Source organism: Lipomyces doorenjongii (genome assembly GCF_038497915.1).
Source record: "Lipomyces doorenjongii strain NRRL Y-27504 unplaced genomic scaffold V1508scaffold_9, whole genome shotgun sequence".
NCBI classification, from domain to species: Eukaryota; Fungi; Ascomycota; class Lipomycetes; order Lipomycetales; family Lipomycetaceae; genus Lipomyces; species Lipomyces doorenjongii.
In genome coordinates this window covers 13,652-30,526 of record NW_027118076.1, presented here as the reverse complement: position 1 = coordinate 30,526, position 16,875 = coordinate 13,652, and the positions used below count along the sequence as shown (strand labels likewise).

Here is a 16,875-nt window from a genome sequence, read left to right as displayed (position 1 = left end):
AACTTAATACAGTGTCCACGGGCCCGCCAAAAATCTAGTGTTGGTTGACTGTATCGACGCGAACAGTCACTACGTGCCGCGCATCTGCAGTGCCCACAAGACCTCTCATTACTGCTGATTATCATCGGATCGTATTCTTTCTTGCAAATGAGTGGCAGAGCCAGATATAATGGGCACATCAGATGACAATCTCGTGGAAGAACTGGTGGACTTGGTATGTGCTTTATCTCGCGAGCGGCAAATCGGTTGTCGCGCCGGATTTTCAATTCTGCTATGGCTCAAGTTGACTGACACGGCTACTTTTCGAATGCTAGGACTCAACGGAGGCACATCATTCTTCGTCTGCGAATCGTGGCTCATCAAGTCCCACGATTACACGCACTCTGCCGAGGAGACCTGCCAGTTCGTTGATTCCGAGTTTCAGCAAGTAATTATGAGCCCTTCCATCTTTTCGACGCGTTTGATGCTGATTTTGCATAGTCGACCGAGAGACGCGACTCCGATTATGAGACCAAGTGTATGTGAATCTACTTTTGCACGAATTTTCGTGTCGTGACGGAAATGCTGTTTACGACGCGTCAACGACGAATATAAGGGCTGACGTTAGCATGTTTAGAGGAACTTCGTGGCGTTCACGCCCATAGACACGCTGAATACGTCACGGCCTCAGCACAGCAAATTGCTTAAACATTCTGATAGCGGTTTAAATGAGCACGACCCATCACGGAAGCGGAAACGGGAACCAATTCATGAACGGATGAAACGCAGGCCGACGGCGGATGCTAGCCAAACGCTGTCAAATGGGCTATTGGTATCGCGAACAGCTTCTCCGGATAAAGTGAAGAGCAAGACCATTGATATGGACGGTGACAGCGAGGATGTGAGACATCATAAGAACGACGGTAACACCACAGTTTCAGTAAACGTGTCACGTAATAGACTATCAAGTAGTCCACCAGCCACGCAACAAGTCTCATTACCAAAATCAAACTTTAAGAAACCTCAGCATCCGTTGACTAAAATTGTGTCTTTGAAAATTGATCAACTACGATTTGGATCTTACGCATCATCTGCAGATGACTTAGTATTTGCAATTACTGTAATGCCGAAACGAGCAGAATCCGTGTCGGAAATACTTCGAAACAGCGAGCCAATGGCTGGCTTCAACTTTGCTACGGAGAAGTTTTTAAAGCTCACTGTACGTTCAATTTATGTTATTACGTCTCACCAGAAGTTGACTGTGTATGTAGTACTGTCTGGCGACGAGAGATGTTGTCCTTACGTTGAAAAGTCGTCATAGTATGAGAAAATTACTCAGGTATACAATGGATCTGCATACTAATCAAGTACAGCTATTGTTGAGATTGCTGCGACAGCTGATACGCTAATATTCCAAGCCAAAGACCAGATGGCGCTTATGAGTTTTCTAGGTGCTATAGAGGATGCAGTCCCAAGGATTGTAGATATGAAAGAGTATGTTGGTCAGCTGTTAAGTCCACTTTCAAGCTGGTCGATTAATAATTGCATAGGAGCGACATGGCCCAGCTACTGGGAAACCTGCGATATCAGCCCAAACGGAGAAGTCTCGCGCTAAATGATTCCGGCGAGGTATCATCTCACTTCAAGCAGGCTCCGACACCGAAGGCTACGTATTCAAGTATTGGCGCGGAGAAAAAACGCCGAGAACTCTTAACGCACGAACAGCTTGATGGTTTTTTGCCCGAAGGCTGGAACGGGACGCATTCCATGCGGACGCGAAGTGCAAGTTCAAGTACGCCAAAATCGAGTATTCTAGATAATCTTGACGAGTATGATATGTCCGACATTACTCATTCGTAAGTGTCCCTCTTGGTTTCCTGCTACGGTTACATATTAATGAGAATGTAGGGATCGCGCAACTCGGAGCAGTAGACCGAAGGTTTACCTTGGCGAGTAAGTTTTGCATACTACAGTTCTACTTCTAGTCGCTGACGATTAAGTCCACTGAAATACAACTTCGGCAACAAAACCGTCGTCATTACCGAAGACGACTTCAGCCGTCTCGATGACGGCGAGTTCCTAAATGACACCATCATTGACTTTTACCTCAAATACATTCAAGATCGGCTTCAAAGGGCCCATCCCGAGATCGCGGACTCGACTTACATTTTCAATACATTTTTCTACAAACGTCTTACGCAGCGGATAAACGGTGTCAAGGGCGCGTTCGATAATGTCAAGAAATGGACGTCGAAGGTGGATTTGTTCAGTATGAAGTATGTTATAATTCCGATTCATGAGCGGGCCCATTGGTATTTGGCTGTTATTGTCAATCTTTGTGAGCTTGGCAAGGAGAAGTCAAGGGATGGTGGGGATGTACCTGGGCGTGAACAGAAACCGACGGATGGAGCTGTTTCGGACATTGAACACATTGACTCAGATGACGGCGACGACGATAAGGACTCGCCTTCTCCGAAAGGCATACTAGACAAATTTCTGCCAAAGAAAGGCACGAAGAGCATTCTCCCTAACGAGTACGTTTTCGAATCTATATCTGTGCGCTGATAGTCGCCTAACTTGGAACAGACCGGTCATTTTCATATTCGACTCCCTTAAGCTCCGGCACAACAGTGTCTTCCGCCCCCTCCGGGACTACCTCGTTGCCGAAGCCGAAGACAAGCGCGGAATAACAATCGAGCGAGATCAAATCAAGTCAAAGTACGGGTACGCTCCCGCGCAGCCCAACTATTGCGACTGCGGAGTGTACGTGGCGCACTATGTCGAGGCGTTTCTGGCAAAACCAGAGGCATTTTTGCCGTTGCTTGTTGATATGCATAATAATAAAAAGACGATCGAGCAGCAGTTGAATAAGCTCTGGGAGATTGAGAAGTTGGGGTCGAAAAGGGAACATATGCAGAACGTGATTTTGGAGTTGAAGAAGGAAATGCAGGCATCTGGAGCAGATACGAATGAGGCTCTGCCGACGTCGGGTACAGGTATCGAGGAGTTTATGGGGCCCCCGGTTTATGAGTCGGTTCAAGCTGAGACAAGCGAGGTATTAGACGACGGGATGGACTCTTAGCAGGAACTTCGTGGACCAGAACCAACGAAAGCCGAGGTCGCCTCTAGGGAGCAGTCAAACAATGTATCTTGAGGGCAGGATATTTCAAACTAGAGTGATCACTAATGTCAGTCACGGTGACCGTGATGTATACTTCGGTTAGATGTATACTATAGCTATTCACAATCGAACCTTGCATAGTACCATGGAACACAGAGGAGATTGCTAGTGCATATTTACGAAAAGTCATTGTGACAATCGTATATTGGGAAAAAATACAAACGTGAAAAAAAATCATAATAAAATTACTATCACGTAAAAAGTCATCATCAAAAGCCAATTATATATGCCAAGCTAAAAGGAACAAGTACCTACTTCACCCAGACAATCCACTATTTATTACAAAGTGAGAAACACGCACCGAACAGACATGTACTTTTCGTTACATTACGCAAAATCCAGTTACACCCGAGTATACAAATTGTTCAATCGCCATTTACTTGCACTCACAGCTAGATCCACATGCGCCGCTACAGTTGTTTCCACACTTACAGGCGGAGCCTGCGGTTTCAGAGAATGCAAGACGCGACACTTTGTCAGTAAGGGACTCGACGGTGGATGCACCGGCATTGCGAGCACCGGAGGTGGTCATGACGTACGAAGGTGGAACATCGAGGGCCGGGTTCTGAAGAAAGAAATTGCGTGGTCGGAGAAGGAGCGTCATGGGCTCAGCAGGCCTGAACATTAGTTGGTACATGGGTTACAGATAAGAATCCATACAAATTACATACATGATGGGGAAATCCTCAGGAGCAGGGAAATGAGTGATGCCGAAAGTGTGCCACAAGACGACATCGGTATTCTCAACGTTAGCAGAGCCGTCGCCGATCCACTCAGGGAGGCCCATTGAAGGCTCACCAGATGTCTGAGGAACATAAACACCAGCGGGGTAGAATTGGCGGTCGACATATGGAGTGACGTGTATAGTGTGGCGAGCGAATGCAGCACGCTTCCAGACAAGAGAGCCCTCCTTCGGTAAGAGAGGAGCCGCCTCACGCGAGACTAGCTTGTAAGAGACCGGCTTGCCAGAGTATGGGTGCTTCTTGTTCGGATTGATCATATCCCAAGTACGGCTAGTAGTTCCATCGTAGTCAGTGACAGCCTCACCGGCAGTCTTGAATACAGTAGCCTTAGGGAAGAATGCATTGCCGTAATAATTCTCCTTGGAGCCAACTGGATTAGGATCACGTACGGCATCAACCATTTGGACAGAGTTCTCAAGACCGTCAATCATAGGATTGATGCGAAGCGAGAACAAATGCTGGTGATTGTGAGCATTGACGCCTGGATAGACCCGGGTACCGAAACCTCTCGTGTCCTCGTCATCGTTCATGATGTAGGTGTTCAGGATACCAGTAAGCTTAATCTCGAGCTGAATGGTGCCGTCCATGTGGAAAATCCAGTAGACCATGTACTCGTAGTTAGCTGCCGTGAAGATCTGGGAAACGACAAGCTTCACGCCACGGGCAAGGATACTGGTAGCATAGCTGTCTCGGAAATCGGAATGCTTGAACAGGACACCGTCATCCTCCTCGTGGATGCAAATGGCATTCTTGATGGTTATGGGCTCTCCAGCACGGTCGGGGAAGACGGCATCGAGATAGTGGATGACGCCCTTGCAATCACAACCAAGAGCAAGTGAGTTTGTCATGTAGCCACCACCATACTCGCCAAGATCGAAAGCGTGCTTACGATGGTGGGGGTGGTCGGGATTGCCATATGGAACAACCATCTCAGCGAGCGACATACGGTAAAAGAGGGGACGAACATTGCCATGATCGTTGTAGGAGATGTCGTTGAGAACAATACCCTCGCGGTAGTTAAATCCAATGTGGAACTTGAAATTCTGCCATTCGATCTCACGGCCAGTCATCTTGAAGGAGACGCCTTCTGGCTGAGTAACCACAATGGGCTTGACAGAATCACGGTAGCCGCCCAACTCTGCCACAGCCTTGGAGTGGAAATTGGCGTGCTTATGCTTACTGAGCGGGCGTCGGACGGCAGGAATGTCGATGGCAATAATCTCACCGGTCTCGGTGTCGAAGATGGGGCAAAAATCAAGAGGGTGGGAGTACTGGGAGTCATCCTCGTCGGATCGGTAGAACATGATAGCCTGCTGAAGTCTGCGCTCAGTACCAAATCGTTCGTCGTAGCCGATTGTCCAGGGATCGCAGTAGACCTTGTGCATTTCATTGGCTGGGACTCCGGAGATGACACACTGCTCAATGACTTTTGGATCCTTTCGGATGACGAGCTCGACCTTGATCAAATCTTCGCTGGTGAGAATAGGCTGGACACCGGCAATCAGTTTCCATGAGTTGACCTTTCCGACCGTCAGGTCAACGAGACCCTCCCAGACGCCGGAGACACCGGCCTCGAGCGCAACGATGTCGACCTCACGCGCCGGTTTGGCGGCCTTTTCTGAGTCGGCCTGCCAGGCAAGGAACTCTGCCTTGCGGGGATCAGCGAGCGACACGACATTGAAGGCGAGAACCTTGTCGGGATAAGCAGCCTTGACAATAGCTGTTGCCGCCTTGATCTCGGCGGCCGACAGAGGATCAAGCGGATGGGCCGCGACAGGAGTGGCGGAGGCACGGGTGTGCGACGAAATCTGAGAGAGACGTTCCAACATGGCGCGTTCAAGGAATAGGGCGGGACGGTGACGAGGAAGCTGCACGACAGGAGGGGAGGATTGATAGATATAGTCCCGACCCAGCTCGGTGCCGCGCTAGGCCGGTTTAGGCAGTCAATTCCGGCAGATTGGAGTAATCGCAAATTGACATTGCATATACGGTCGCAAGTGCAGGACAGCAAGTGCATAGATATGTCTAAATTATTCCTCCCAACGTTGACTCGCGGCATGGTGAACCTCCTAAGGCTTATCTCAGATTATTATTATTTTTATTTTATCACCACTACTTTGGAAATTCCGGCCATCACTGACTCGCTCTCAGCTGAACCGGGGCGATGCTAGATGCCGTGCCCCTTGTTCACACAAGCAACTGAATAGCTTCTTCTGTTATATCTACTTGACGGATCGTGTCAACTGCAGGTTATCGCAATTGATTTATAGTCTTGCGCGCGTGCGCCGATAGTTGGTCTTCAAATACTGGATTTTTCCCACAGCCTAGCAACACTTCTCTTGTCAGTTGGAACATTATATCCGTAATGCATGAAACACGCGCATTTCTCAAAATAGCTAGATTCCGGGATTACATGGCCCACGCGCAGAAAACCGTCAAAAAGCATGAGCATCGCGCCAGCCTAAAGCTTTTAACTTGCTGTTGTTCGCAATTGACAGCAGATGCCGCTAGGTTCATATTTGTTACTGGTTGTGCAGCGCCCAGATGCCACAGTATGCGTCCTTGTTTAAAACTCGAATGCCGTCTATTCAATAGTTCGCTTTGCGCGACTCGTAGCCAAACTTCTGCAGGTAGATCTATCAACTCGAAAAGCTTCCCAGAGAGGGACGCGGGAAAATTTACTACAAGTATTCGGTAAAGAAAGACAGACGATCTTACTTGTACTGTGGATATAGGAAATCACTGAGACGATAACGATGCCTTCGTTTATTGGCAGCCTAATTAGGCAGTCGGTTCCCGGCTCCGAAGACGAACTGCGAGGTTTACACGACTTTTCGTGCGATGCTCCGATTGTTTTTCGATCGCTTACGTCTACCAAGGGTAATTTACCGCTCGAAATTCAGGGGCAAAGTTGATGCTGCCCGACGAGTTCGTATTGATAATGTCGCCAGGTGTAATCTATGCATGCCCTGCTCTGCCACTCATACAACGGCTGCCTAATTGATGACTCTTTGGCCGCATGCGCGGTATATCATCTTTATTCATCTCATTGCAGTACTGGAATTTCTTATTGTTAAACACCAACGGCTAACTGAGCTGTACATATCTCATCAATTTATAACACAGGTTAAAGAGACAATTTTACCGTACTCTGCTGCGAAACAAATTTGCCCAACAAGGACTCGTTTGCGGCTGTCTTTAGTTTTGTAGGTGGTTTTGTGTCCTTTCGTTTTTGGGCTTCCAAGTCACTACTTTGTTTACCTCGTGTTTGTTTAATTGTTTATGCCTTAGGGCCAATACCATTCTAATCCGGCAATCTACATGAGGCTGGAAGCCGGCCCAGGGTATATAATGGGTTCATTCCGACCCACCTTGCCGTTCGTGATGCTCGGCGGCTGCCTACGGGCAGCCGCCGCGAGTTGATGGGATTTTGCCTACGGAATAGTGTTATTTTTGCTCGGGCGACCGAAAGGCGTCAAGATGGGGAGTCGGCCACCATGAGTTGTCAAGACAGACAGACCAGGAACAGGACCGATGCCCCGGCACCCAAAGTCGAACCGAGAGAGAGGAGAGGATAGGCGTCAATAATCATCACGTGACAACGCGATGGAAAACGAGTGCGTATGAACGCGCACTTGAATGAATTTTACGTAAGTTTGCTTTCCAAACTCAAATTTCACTTGGTTTTTTGACCCCGTTCTCATCCTTTTTGTCTTTAGTTGACTAAACCTGCTCCTTCTAAATCACACGGACATCTCTATCACTATAGTAACAAACAATGTGTGAGGACCGTGCCCCTGACGGCGCCACAGGACTGCGCCTCTCAGCCTGCAGAATTATTCTATTTGCCCTGTTTATAATTTTGATGTTTGTATTCCTAATTGTTCTATTTCTACTTTGTGAGAATTATATATAAAATCGCTTTGGCTTAGGGCTGTTGGCGGATGGCGGATAAGGCGGATAATTCTTAATTAGGAAAGATCGATGTAGAATATCTAATGTCGGCCCAAGATAAATCTACATCTCCCCATTACTAAAGCTAACCCCCTGCCTTACTAAAGGTACACCCCTTCCTTTTTAGGCCAATTTTAATCACGTGATTGTAAAAATAGTGTTAATCTGTCGTTCTGACTTTGTGCCAACATTTGTTATGTTTGCAGCTTCATAAACACCGCCTTGCAATTAAACTATATATTACATGTTGACGTCAAACACCATAATCGTCCCCCGCTTCAACGGCTTGGACCTCTACCGGATGAGACAGACCTCGACCTCGCGGCCGTCCTCTGCTTCGCCCGCGACCTCTGCCTCTACCCTTCCCCTTCCCTTCCACGTTCTACACCAACACCAGTATGAAGTTGACCCTCGACAACCTCAAACCCAGACGGTACTCGGCGAGTCGGCGGTCGGTTATCTGCTGACGGGTCCCTGGGCGACCGCGAGGTCCTATCGTTTCGGGATTCTGAACCCATAGTCGATAGTCCACCAGCTCTAAATCTCCGTGTTTAAGATACCACTGCAACTTGAACTGCTCGGGCTCCAGAGAATCCCCATTGCAAATCGCAGACTGAATGGTGTGTGCACATGGCATTCCCATTGTTCTCGTGAAGGCGCCTGTGCAAGGACGGAGAGCGGTTGTCGGAGAGAGAGCGAATTCTCTGTTTCGATCTTGTCAGCGTCTGCGTGACCTACATGATGATCCATAATGCCACAAGTGCCTCTCGCAAGTCCTGAATATTTATTTCATTGTGCAGCGCCGTAGACGCACTCGTTCTCTGCTTCACAATCCGTCGGAGTCTTGGTGGACCAAATCTTCCGTTATTTCCGGTGAATAAATATTGCTGCTATGCAATCAGCAGAGGATTATATGTTTTGTACGTCGCCCCAGTAAAGATTCTATTCGCATTAGTTATGGAAGACTAATGGTAGAATGACAAACCTTTCTAAAGGTCTTATATAAATGAGATATGTCAGAAATAATCGCTCTAGACGAGCTGGAGCTAGAGGGACTATAAAGCGTTTCTTGCCTGTGATTGAAGTTGTTTTATTGTAGAGGCCTAAGAAGACTAACCCTCGCTGATGACAAGTAGACATTTCGCATGCCGTGAACAGAGTTGACGTGTTTCCAACTGTCTATCTCGGTCACAGGCGCTGGGGATCCGTACGTCAAATGCATTAGTAGATCGAGTGGCTCGGTAGACAGCTCAAGATAGGTTCGAGTGGTCGCATGGACCACATTGTCTCCAGTGATGTACTGACTGCTCATACGGGGGGGCTCTTAGCAGAGCTTTCCACAAGTAGTCAACTGGTAGTTCATTCATGCGTTCGGAGATGAAACTATATCCTGGGGTTGAGTTACTGCATTCGTCGGTGCTTCTCCAAGCTGAGGTAGAAGCGCTACAGGAGGCGAATCAGGCAGCAAATCGACGTCATCAGCGCCCTCGAAAGCGTTCACAGCACGGAGGTACAGTACAGTACAGGAAGGTCTTCATTTGATACAGAGAATAGATGTCGATAAGCAGATACAACATGAAACACCGGGGAAGAACCATAAATTGGGTGAGAAGGAAACGAAGCAAAGGCGATGTGGCAATTGCGGCGAAACTGGTCATAATACTCGAACGTGTAAAAAAAACTAAGAAACTATCATAGAATTTTTTTGCTTAGTTTTATAAATTTTTATCAATGTGGTTGATTGTTTTACCTGGTGTGGCACGCTCGCTTGTGAACTACGTTATCGACAAAGAAGAGAAAAAGGAAGGAAGGCAAAGGAACAATATTATCGGACATTCCCGGCCGGGTAATCGAGACAACATGAAGAGACAAGGAAAGAAACCTTCAGGGTTCAGGGTTCTCGACGCCTACTAAGTGCCTCATTCGGGTTCCGAGTCTCGGCGAGCTCTTTCGCCTGTAAAGTATACTGGTAGGCAACTTTCTTCGTATACTTCAAACGGTGTCATACATTGCGGTCGGCGAGCTACCTTGGTGCTTGGCGATCCGAGTTTTTATGTATTCGGACTGCGAAGTAGCCTCGGCCGGGTTGCTTGGCGTCTGAGGAGCCCAGGGTAGGGCCCGTCCCCGGGGGTGACCCTGGGGGTGCCCTGGGGGTGTCGGCGTTCTTAACTTCAGATCCAGCTCCTGCAAAACCCTTTCCGGATTAAAAGGAACAAGTCCGGTACCTAGAAATCCTCCCTGGATGTTTTCCTTAGTCATAGCCTCCGGGAAAGCCTTGGTAAACGCGGATAGGAAACCTTTTTTAGCGATGTGGGTGATCCGCGCCTCTACTAGATCCTCGATTTGAGCCCGTAAGCCTTTTTCAATAGGGTCGAGTGGCCGGAGGAGATAAGAGGAATGGGCAGGCATGCAGAGCGTGATACTGTGGTTTTGCTGGCAGTAAAGCTCGAAGGGGACGGAGTGGTGACTTTCATGGCCGTCGAGTACCAGAAGGCGATACCGACCGACAACCCGAGATTTAGTATGCATATCGAAGTAACAAGGTGAGAAATGACCTACATGCCAGGATCTGCCATCCGCCTCTTTGAAATTGGCAGATATGTATCCTGCTACATGCTCCTCATGATCAGGGCCAGTGAGGTGCAAGCTGGAGACCCTTGGCCTCTTAGACTGCGATACATACTCGATATAGCATATTAAGGCAGAATTCGCCCTCGGGTTCAAAAACACAATTGAACTCATTGCACCATAATATTAGGACAATGGCCTTTTTTGGCGCCCCGGACGGAACTGTGTGGTTCGTGATTAACCCTATCATCTTTAAAATATCCATCTGTGTGTGTACGTATCTGTCATTACATACTGAATCAGTAGAGACCATAACACTACGGAATATGATGCTCGGTTCCCTGTGGATGTCCGCAAGAGACTCAAGTAGTTTCGTCTTAATTCATAAATTTCATGTTGTCTCTTGTCTTTAATGTCGACAGCACGAATGAACACATAATTGTAGCCTGAAGTATGAAATTAGTGCAGTCGATCGGTTTACATTGATCAGATCTACAGGAAATGTCCTCAGGCTCTCGGAGTCCTCCATTCTCCTTCTTCACAGTAACGAACGGCTCTCCAACACGATGGACATCTTGGGGCTTCAAGAACATGGGTTCCGTGATTGCAAAATCCTCTTTGAAATACTCTTTCTTGATTAGGACCTAATATGCCATAGTCAGTAAAGTGTTTCACCTCTGCGTTCCGTTTCTCTCGAAATCATACCTGCTGCAGCCATTCCGCTGGTTTGGACCTATTTTGCAATACATTAGCGTTTTCAATGGAAATACATTTCGAGAATATATACCAGTTCTCCACCCAAGATATAACACCGGGATTTTCGGGACTTTGATAAACCTCAAAAATAGTACATTCAGGCTCGGCCGTTACCGCATCATAAACGGTTTTGAAAGCCCAGGGTGGCGATCCATTCCACCATTCCACGGAACCCGCTAAGTGGCGACTTCGCGATGGAATTGATCCACGAAGGGCATCAGTGGAGTGTATGGACAGTGGAATGGATACGTTGAAGCTATCTACACCTCGATGACTAGCCCAGCGCCGTCTAGCGCTTTTTTCTCATTAGCTCCTAAATCCTGTAACTCCACTTCTCCCTCCTCACCACCGAACAACTGCTTCAACTCCTTGAGTGACTTCTTATGCGACTCGGGCAGCTGTAGAAGGTGCTCGTTACTTTGAATAAGACCAGCCTTTTGCCAGGAGCGCAAAGTCTGCACAATACCTATTGGCCTCCATACGATTACGCGAAGAGTCTAACATTCCACCGCAAGATGAGAACAACCTCTTCACATCTGCGCTCATAGGTGCAACGGAGAGAACGTCGAGCGTCATTTGAGCTAGTCGGGGATAAAGACTTCGTTTTTCGTGCCAATATGCTAACGGGTCGACAACATCCTGGTCCGAGTCTAGGTGTAAACGCTGCCACTCCTGGTATTCATCTGTTGTAGTGTACGGCTGTTGAGAATGAGAAAGCAAGGATATCTGGCGACTCTATTCTCGATACAGGCATCTTAATGTCTCCAATCGCAGCGTGCTGTTAGATGTCAAACGGCGGAAGGTCTTCCATACAAAATTCAACAAAAAGGTGAATGGGACGGTTTAATTCGAAAGAGATCCAAGCGGAAGGAGGATATGCACCTTTATCTTCGGCATGAGAGTGAAATCACGGAGAAGGACTGGATAGTAGCTCAACTATATCATGACGTCCTGACCGAAATCGAAGACGTACTCCTTGTCCTTGAAGGTGACGGAAAAGTCAGAGACCGTAAGAGTGGGTACTCAGAAGCATATGGCACTATTTGGGACGTGGTCTTCGCATATGAACACCTTCTCATACGCTTCGAGCATTGGAAGGCAATGGCTGGGCGATACCCAGCTGAACACTTCAAAATCAACATTAATTTTGCATGGAAGAAGCTGAATGAATACTACGAGAAGTTGGATGAGACACCTGTTTATTATGCTGCCGTTGCCCTTCATCCTGCGTATCGATGGGCATACTTCGAGTGGGCCAACGAAGCTTCATGGATTGATACAGCAAAGAAGCTCGTTCAGGGACTATGTCAAAGGCGAGTCATTGAACACCACTGCAGCATATCAGTCCGAGACGCCTTGCAAGCTCTCTTTACATGTCGTAATCAGATCTTCAACTTGTCGGCACGTAAAGGAACCGAGAGCTTCTCAACCACAGTGGAGACGTCCGACCAAAGACCCGGGGTCTGGACAAGCACGAGCTTCTCATCCTGCCGCACATTGCTGACAAGGCTTTGCACTGGTAGTGGACTACCGATGCGTAGCCGTTACTTGCGACAAGAAAGTTCTTCAGGTTGGCCAGCAGGACTACGAACGCAACTGGAAGAAGCACTGCACGAATGAGCGTCGTGTACCAGCGCCTGACAACCACGATGAGAAGAGTCTTCTTTGCCAGGGCCCATGGCTGCCTGAAAAAAATGTCGACACCCGGCATCCCCATGACTGCAGCTGATTCAAACAACAAAGCGAGGGCATCATGACCAAGAGCTGGGGTTTGACACTTAAGTACAGATTCATCAGAAGACGCGAAGTGGGTGTGGCGAACGTGATCTCCGCTGGAGATCATTCTCCGTTCATTTGCTTCCTCGCTGCGAAATCGCATGCCGGAATTAATCCCAGTGGGGCAGGAGGGAAAGAAAACCCAAACCGCGCAATTCGATTTCGGAGATGACAAACGAAACCCGGGCGACCTTATTTCCTCCATACTCTGGCAAGTAGCAAGTAACAATGACACTAGGCCACATTTGGCAAAAGCCATTACCATAGTAGCTTTGTTAGCAGCAGCGTTTCCCATAGTAAGTTTACTAGCATTTTCTCGACTTCCACCAAAATCTTCAGTATCCCCGTTATGTGAGGCTATCAGAATGAGCGCGGGACGTCTCCGAGACCCGTCCGTCTGGCGCGCTCCTTCGTTTCGGTAAACAAGCTACTATCATTGTCGATAGATAATTACTTTTTTTTGAAATAACTAAGTGATTCTGATTATTGCCAGATCACGTATTTTTCGCGTAGGGGCCAACAAACACCAACACACACAAGTAACGAATAACGAATACTATTCGCAGGATGTCCGCGCAACTAAGACTTAGCGGGACTTGGGCTGATATCAACGAGTCTGCTGCACGTGAAGTCCCGGCGGCGTTAGCACGATCACCTGAGAATATTTATCATTATCGCTCCTACAGGGCACAAAATTTGGTTCGACTTTTTGCAGTTATTCGCACAGGGCATCCTTGGAAGTTAGGAAGAATCTGGCGTTGTTAGCCCGCATCTACTCCGTTTCGACGCAAGAGGAGTTGACAGAAGATATCCGATATATGGCGGGAGCCGTCCTGGAATTTGCTAAATCGTATGAAAATCTGTACTGATCCGACCGTGTGCACGTCTAATCTCCATGGAATATTGCACCTGGCGGATTGCGTTAAGAATTGCGCCGCTTGGGGTATTGGCAATTCATGATGGAGAAAACATGCGGAAATGTTGTTTCGGCACATGGCTGAAAGGCAACAAGCTCAAGGGCGAAAGTCTTTCAGACGCAATACTGCTCCAACAGCAAGTCAATTATACGGTGGCAGATCCGAACACCTGCCTTTCGTGGGAAGAGGTTTTTATGCAAAACAGAGCCATCTCCACACTAACTGGATTGATAGATAAAGTTAAACAGCCACCATATTTACGGACGAACAATGGGACGCGCTAGCAGCATATTTCGACATTCAGCCGCCAGCAGCAGCTATGATCCATGAAATGCAGAAGACGACGGTCCATTTCAGAAAATATCGGGCAAATCGCGGGGATATAGTTACGTCCGCGCTCGTGACAGCATGGCCAGAGTCCAGGTGCAGTCGATACTTAAGCTGTCAAAACCATGAGAATGAAAGATACTTTGGGGAGGTCGATCGCTTGTTTTCCTGTACCTGGCACCGAAAGGATCACCAGCTTGCTCTGGTAAAAGTCTTCGATAAGGTTCGCTATGCTAAAAATCAGGGTGAGATCTATGGAAGAGTGCAAACATTGAAAAGTCGAAAGTCGTACCTAGTTTGCATCTGTCTTGCGAACATTGAGTGTACCGTGGGAATTACTTATATTAGGTTCACCAAACAGGAATACATGCTCAATCGCAATTTTGGTTGACTGTGACCTCTATGACTCTATGACGTTTTGATCGAATCAGGGATTCCAGCAGCGAACGATATTTGACTGGGTGAGAAGTGCATTTTCCTGGTCATTCCCCTTCTGTTTGCGTATGTTTTGTTTAAATATCTCAGGAATTATTTTGTAATATGTCTCACAAGGTACTTGTATTTTAATGTTAAGTACAAATATCGTCTTGGCAGACTGCCAATAATACTGTTGACACTGGCGCTGGACGTAGTGGATACTTACAGAGCAACTCTTAAGCCTCCAACGAGATACTCGCAGCCTGCCTCGCATAAATCATACGAGTGACTGTACAGAAGCAACTCGCTATACGCTTTCAGGGGAGGACACGATCATATATACTCAACCCGCAAGTATTGTAAATTGACTCGCCGGGAGAGATCTGCTGCCTGAGTATGGCATGGTTTACGTCTGAGAGCCTCTGTCAATTTGATCCTGTAACTCGCTTTCGGTGAGTCGCTCCTATAATAGTTATGAGTGGGATCAGAGTTTTTCTATACATCCTCGAGACGACAAAATGCGAAACGCCAACAGTACCTCACGCCTTCGGAAGAGAAAGCCCTTGTCGAGTAACGTTGGATTGTAAAATATATCTTGTCACAATCAGAAAATCGCCTTTCAATCCAAATTGCTCAATTTCAATGCTACTTTACGCCGCTGCAACTTTACCAAACCGATACTGCGAAAAACTCAAACTTCCTTCAGGAAAAGTCCACAATTGTTCGCCAAGATCCAAACCTGCAGCGCCTGCACAAACATGAATCGGAAGAATATGCTCTAAGGTTGGATGAGCCTTTCTGGCGTCACTGCGTCTCATCAAAGCTGACATCTTCGCCTGACGTTCCTCTGGCTTTGCGGTGGCAGACTCTTTCAGTGCCTCGTCAAAGCTGAAGGTGTAACTGAACAGCATTAGCAGGAACACAATCGACCTGATATTGCTAGCAGGATTTGCTTACGGCATGGTCTGGCCGGTTCCCCTTGTGGCCCGGAAATCACGAAGATTATGAACAGCCATTCCCGCGCCGATGATTAGAATGCCTTCGTCTCGCAGGCTTTCGAGTGCCTGCCCCATGCGGTAATGTTGATCCGAGTCATCATTATTGTACAGCGAAACTTGCACGATTGGTACATTCAATGGGTTCTTCTTCGGATCAAAAGCTGTCCGGGCAGTGCATCAGCAACAAGATGCCGAGAATGGCTAAGACACAAGAAAATCCTAACCTACCAACTACAAAACCCGCCCAGACGCCATGGTCAAGACCTCGTTTGACTCCCTGAGCCTCAATACCGGCAACCGATAGCTTCTCAATGACCTTTTCGGCAACCTCGGGGCTTCCCTTGTTCGGATAATTATATTCGTAGTAGTGCGGCGGAAAGCCGTAGAAATCATAAATTATATCCGTCTGCTCGGCGTTATTGATCTGAATCTTGCTTAGGCCGCCTTGCCAATGGGCAGAAAAGACGACCACTGCCTTGGGTTTGACTTTTGTCGTGATCTCCCGACCGACTTCAGCCAGTTTGGCGTAGGCAGGGTGGTCCGTGTTTTCCACGGAGTTGGGCCCGCCAATGCCGAGGAAGTAGACGGGCATCCGTGAAGGACTATTTAGAGGTGAGGAATCAGACATAATACTTGCGACTTGCGTGGTTTCTTGTGTGGTGGCGGCTTGCCAGATGCCGGGAATGTACGAGCGGTAGACGAGCGGGATTGACAAGCCTCCAAGGAGAACAGCAAAGTATATGTACCTTGAACGGATAAATGACATGACGTGCTATGTCCAGCTTTTCTTCGATTTTCTTCTGTCTTCGAAAGGAGAATCAATATGCGTTCTTGGATGTAGCATTATCAATGACTGCAATCATTGAGAAATCGAACCCTATCTCGACAATTTTCTGCATGTGACAATGGATATTCAACGTCCTGCACCGTATCTAGGCATTCCCCCGCGCGCGCGCGACGGAGTTCAGGGTTCACCCGAAACCCTGAACCGGTTGGTTTCTCAGCCCATGATGTTGATGTGTGTCGTCGTATCCAATTACAGTGCTCTCGGAAGACATCCGGCAAAGTGGATTCGGAGCCAGATTCGCCGCGCGCGGTGAGCCCTGCAGGACTCTTCCGGGCCTGTTCTTAGCGGATCACCGCGCGCGGCCTGGCCTGCATAACTTAATTTGCAGGGCTCATCGCGCGCGCGGGGCCTGGCCTGGGCCTGTTCGGCGTGGCGGATCATCGCGCGCGCGGCTTGTGGGTCCTAGATTAGA

General features: G+C 47.9%; 6 protein-coding genes across 6 annotated transcripts; 3 read left to right on the top strand and 3 right to left on the bottom strand.

The window, feature by feature from the left end:
- Positions 1-169: 169 nt before the first annotated feature.
- On the top strand, positions 170-1,388 carry V1508DRAFT_402704 (uncharacterized protein; the record flags this gene model as incomplete). The annotated part of the gene is made up of 5 exons (XM_066938502.1): positions 170-214; positions 315-427; positions 481-517; positions 617-1,198; positions 1,251-1,388. The coding sequence occupies 5 exons, from the start codon at positions 170-172 to the stop codon at positions 1,386-1,388; spliced, it is 915 nt and encodes a 304-aa protein (XP_066797522.1).
- V1508DRAFT_412115 (uncharacterized protein) lies at positions 1,353-3,329 on the top strand. The gene is made up of 4 exons (XM_066939561.1): positions 1,353-1,835; positions 1,888-1,932; positions 1,980-2,513; positions 2,566-3,329. Exons 1-4 carry the CDS (start codon positions 1,537-1,539, stop codon positions 3,059-3,061), a joined length of 1,374 nt encoding a protein of 457 aa, XP_066797521.1. The 5' UTR covers positions 1,353-1,536; the 3' UTR covers positions 3,062-3,329.
- V1508DRAFT_366382 (copper amine oxidase) lies at positions 3,203-5,753 on the bottom strand. Its single transcript, XM_066937363.1, has 2 exons — positions 3,832-5,753; positions 3,203-3,777 (listed from the first exon to the last, which is right to left on the bottom strand). The coding sequence occupies exons 1-2, from the start codon at positions 5,730-5,732 to the stop codon at positions 3,537-3,539; spliced, it is 2,142 nt and encodes a 713-aa protein (XP_066797520.1). The 5' UTR covers positions 5,733-5,753; the 3' UTR covers positions 3,203-3,536.
- A 4,924-nt stretch (positions 5,754-10,677) lies between these two features.
- On the bottom strand, positions 10,678-12,898 carry V1508DRAFT_395719 (uncharacterized protein; the record flags this gene model as incomplete). Its single annotated transcript, XM_066938065.1, has 4 exons — positions 10,678-10,871; positions 10,922-11,069; positions 11,131-11,158; positions 12,678-12,898. 4 exons carry the CDS (start codon positions 12,896-12,898, stop codon positions 10,678-10,680), a joined length of 591 nt encoding a protein of 196 aa, XP_066797519.1.
- Positions 12,899-13,524: 626 nt separating this feature from the next.
- Positions 13,525-15,014, top strand: V1508DRAFT_454209 (uncharacterized protein; the record flags this gene model as incomplete). The annotated part of the gene is made up of 4 exons (XM_066942572.1): positions 13,525-13,582; positions 13,699-13,819; positions 13,885-14,113; positions 14,179-15,014. 4 exons carry the CDS (start codon positions 13,525-13,527, stop codon positions 14,590-14,592), a joined length of 822 nt encoding a protein of 273 aa, XP_066797518.1. The 3' UTR covers positions 14,593-15,014.
- On the bottom strand, positions 14,883-16,703 carry V1508DRAFT_412097 (Extradiol ring-cleavage dioxygenase, class III enzyme, subunit B). The gene is made up of 3 exons (XM_066939560.1): positions 15,845-16,703; positions 15,576-15,777; positions 14,883-15,518 (listed from the first exon to the last, which is right to left on the bottom strand). The coding sequence occupies exons 1-3, from the start codon at positions 16,380-16,382 to the stop codon at positions 15,269-15,271; spliced, it is 990 nt and encodes a 329-aa protein (XP_066797517.1). The 5' UTR covers positions 16,383-16,703; the 3' UTR covers positions 14,883-15,268.
- Positions 16,704-16,875: the final 172 nt, after the last annotated feature.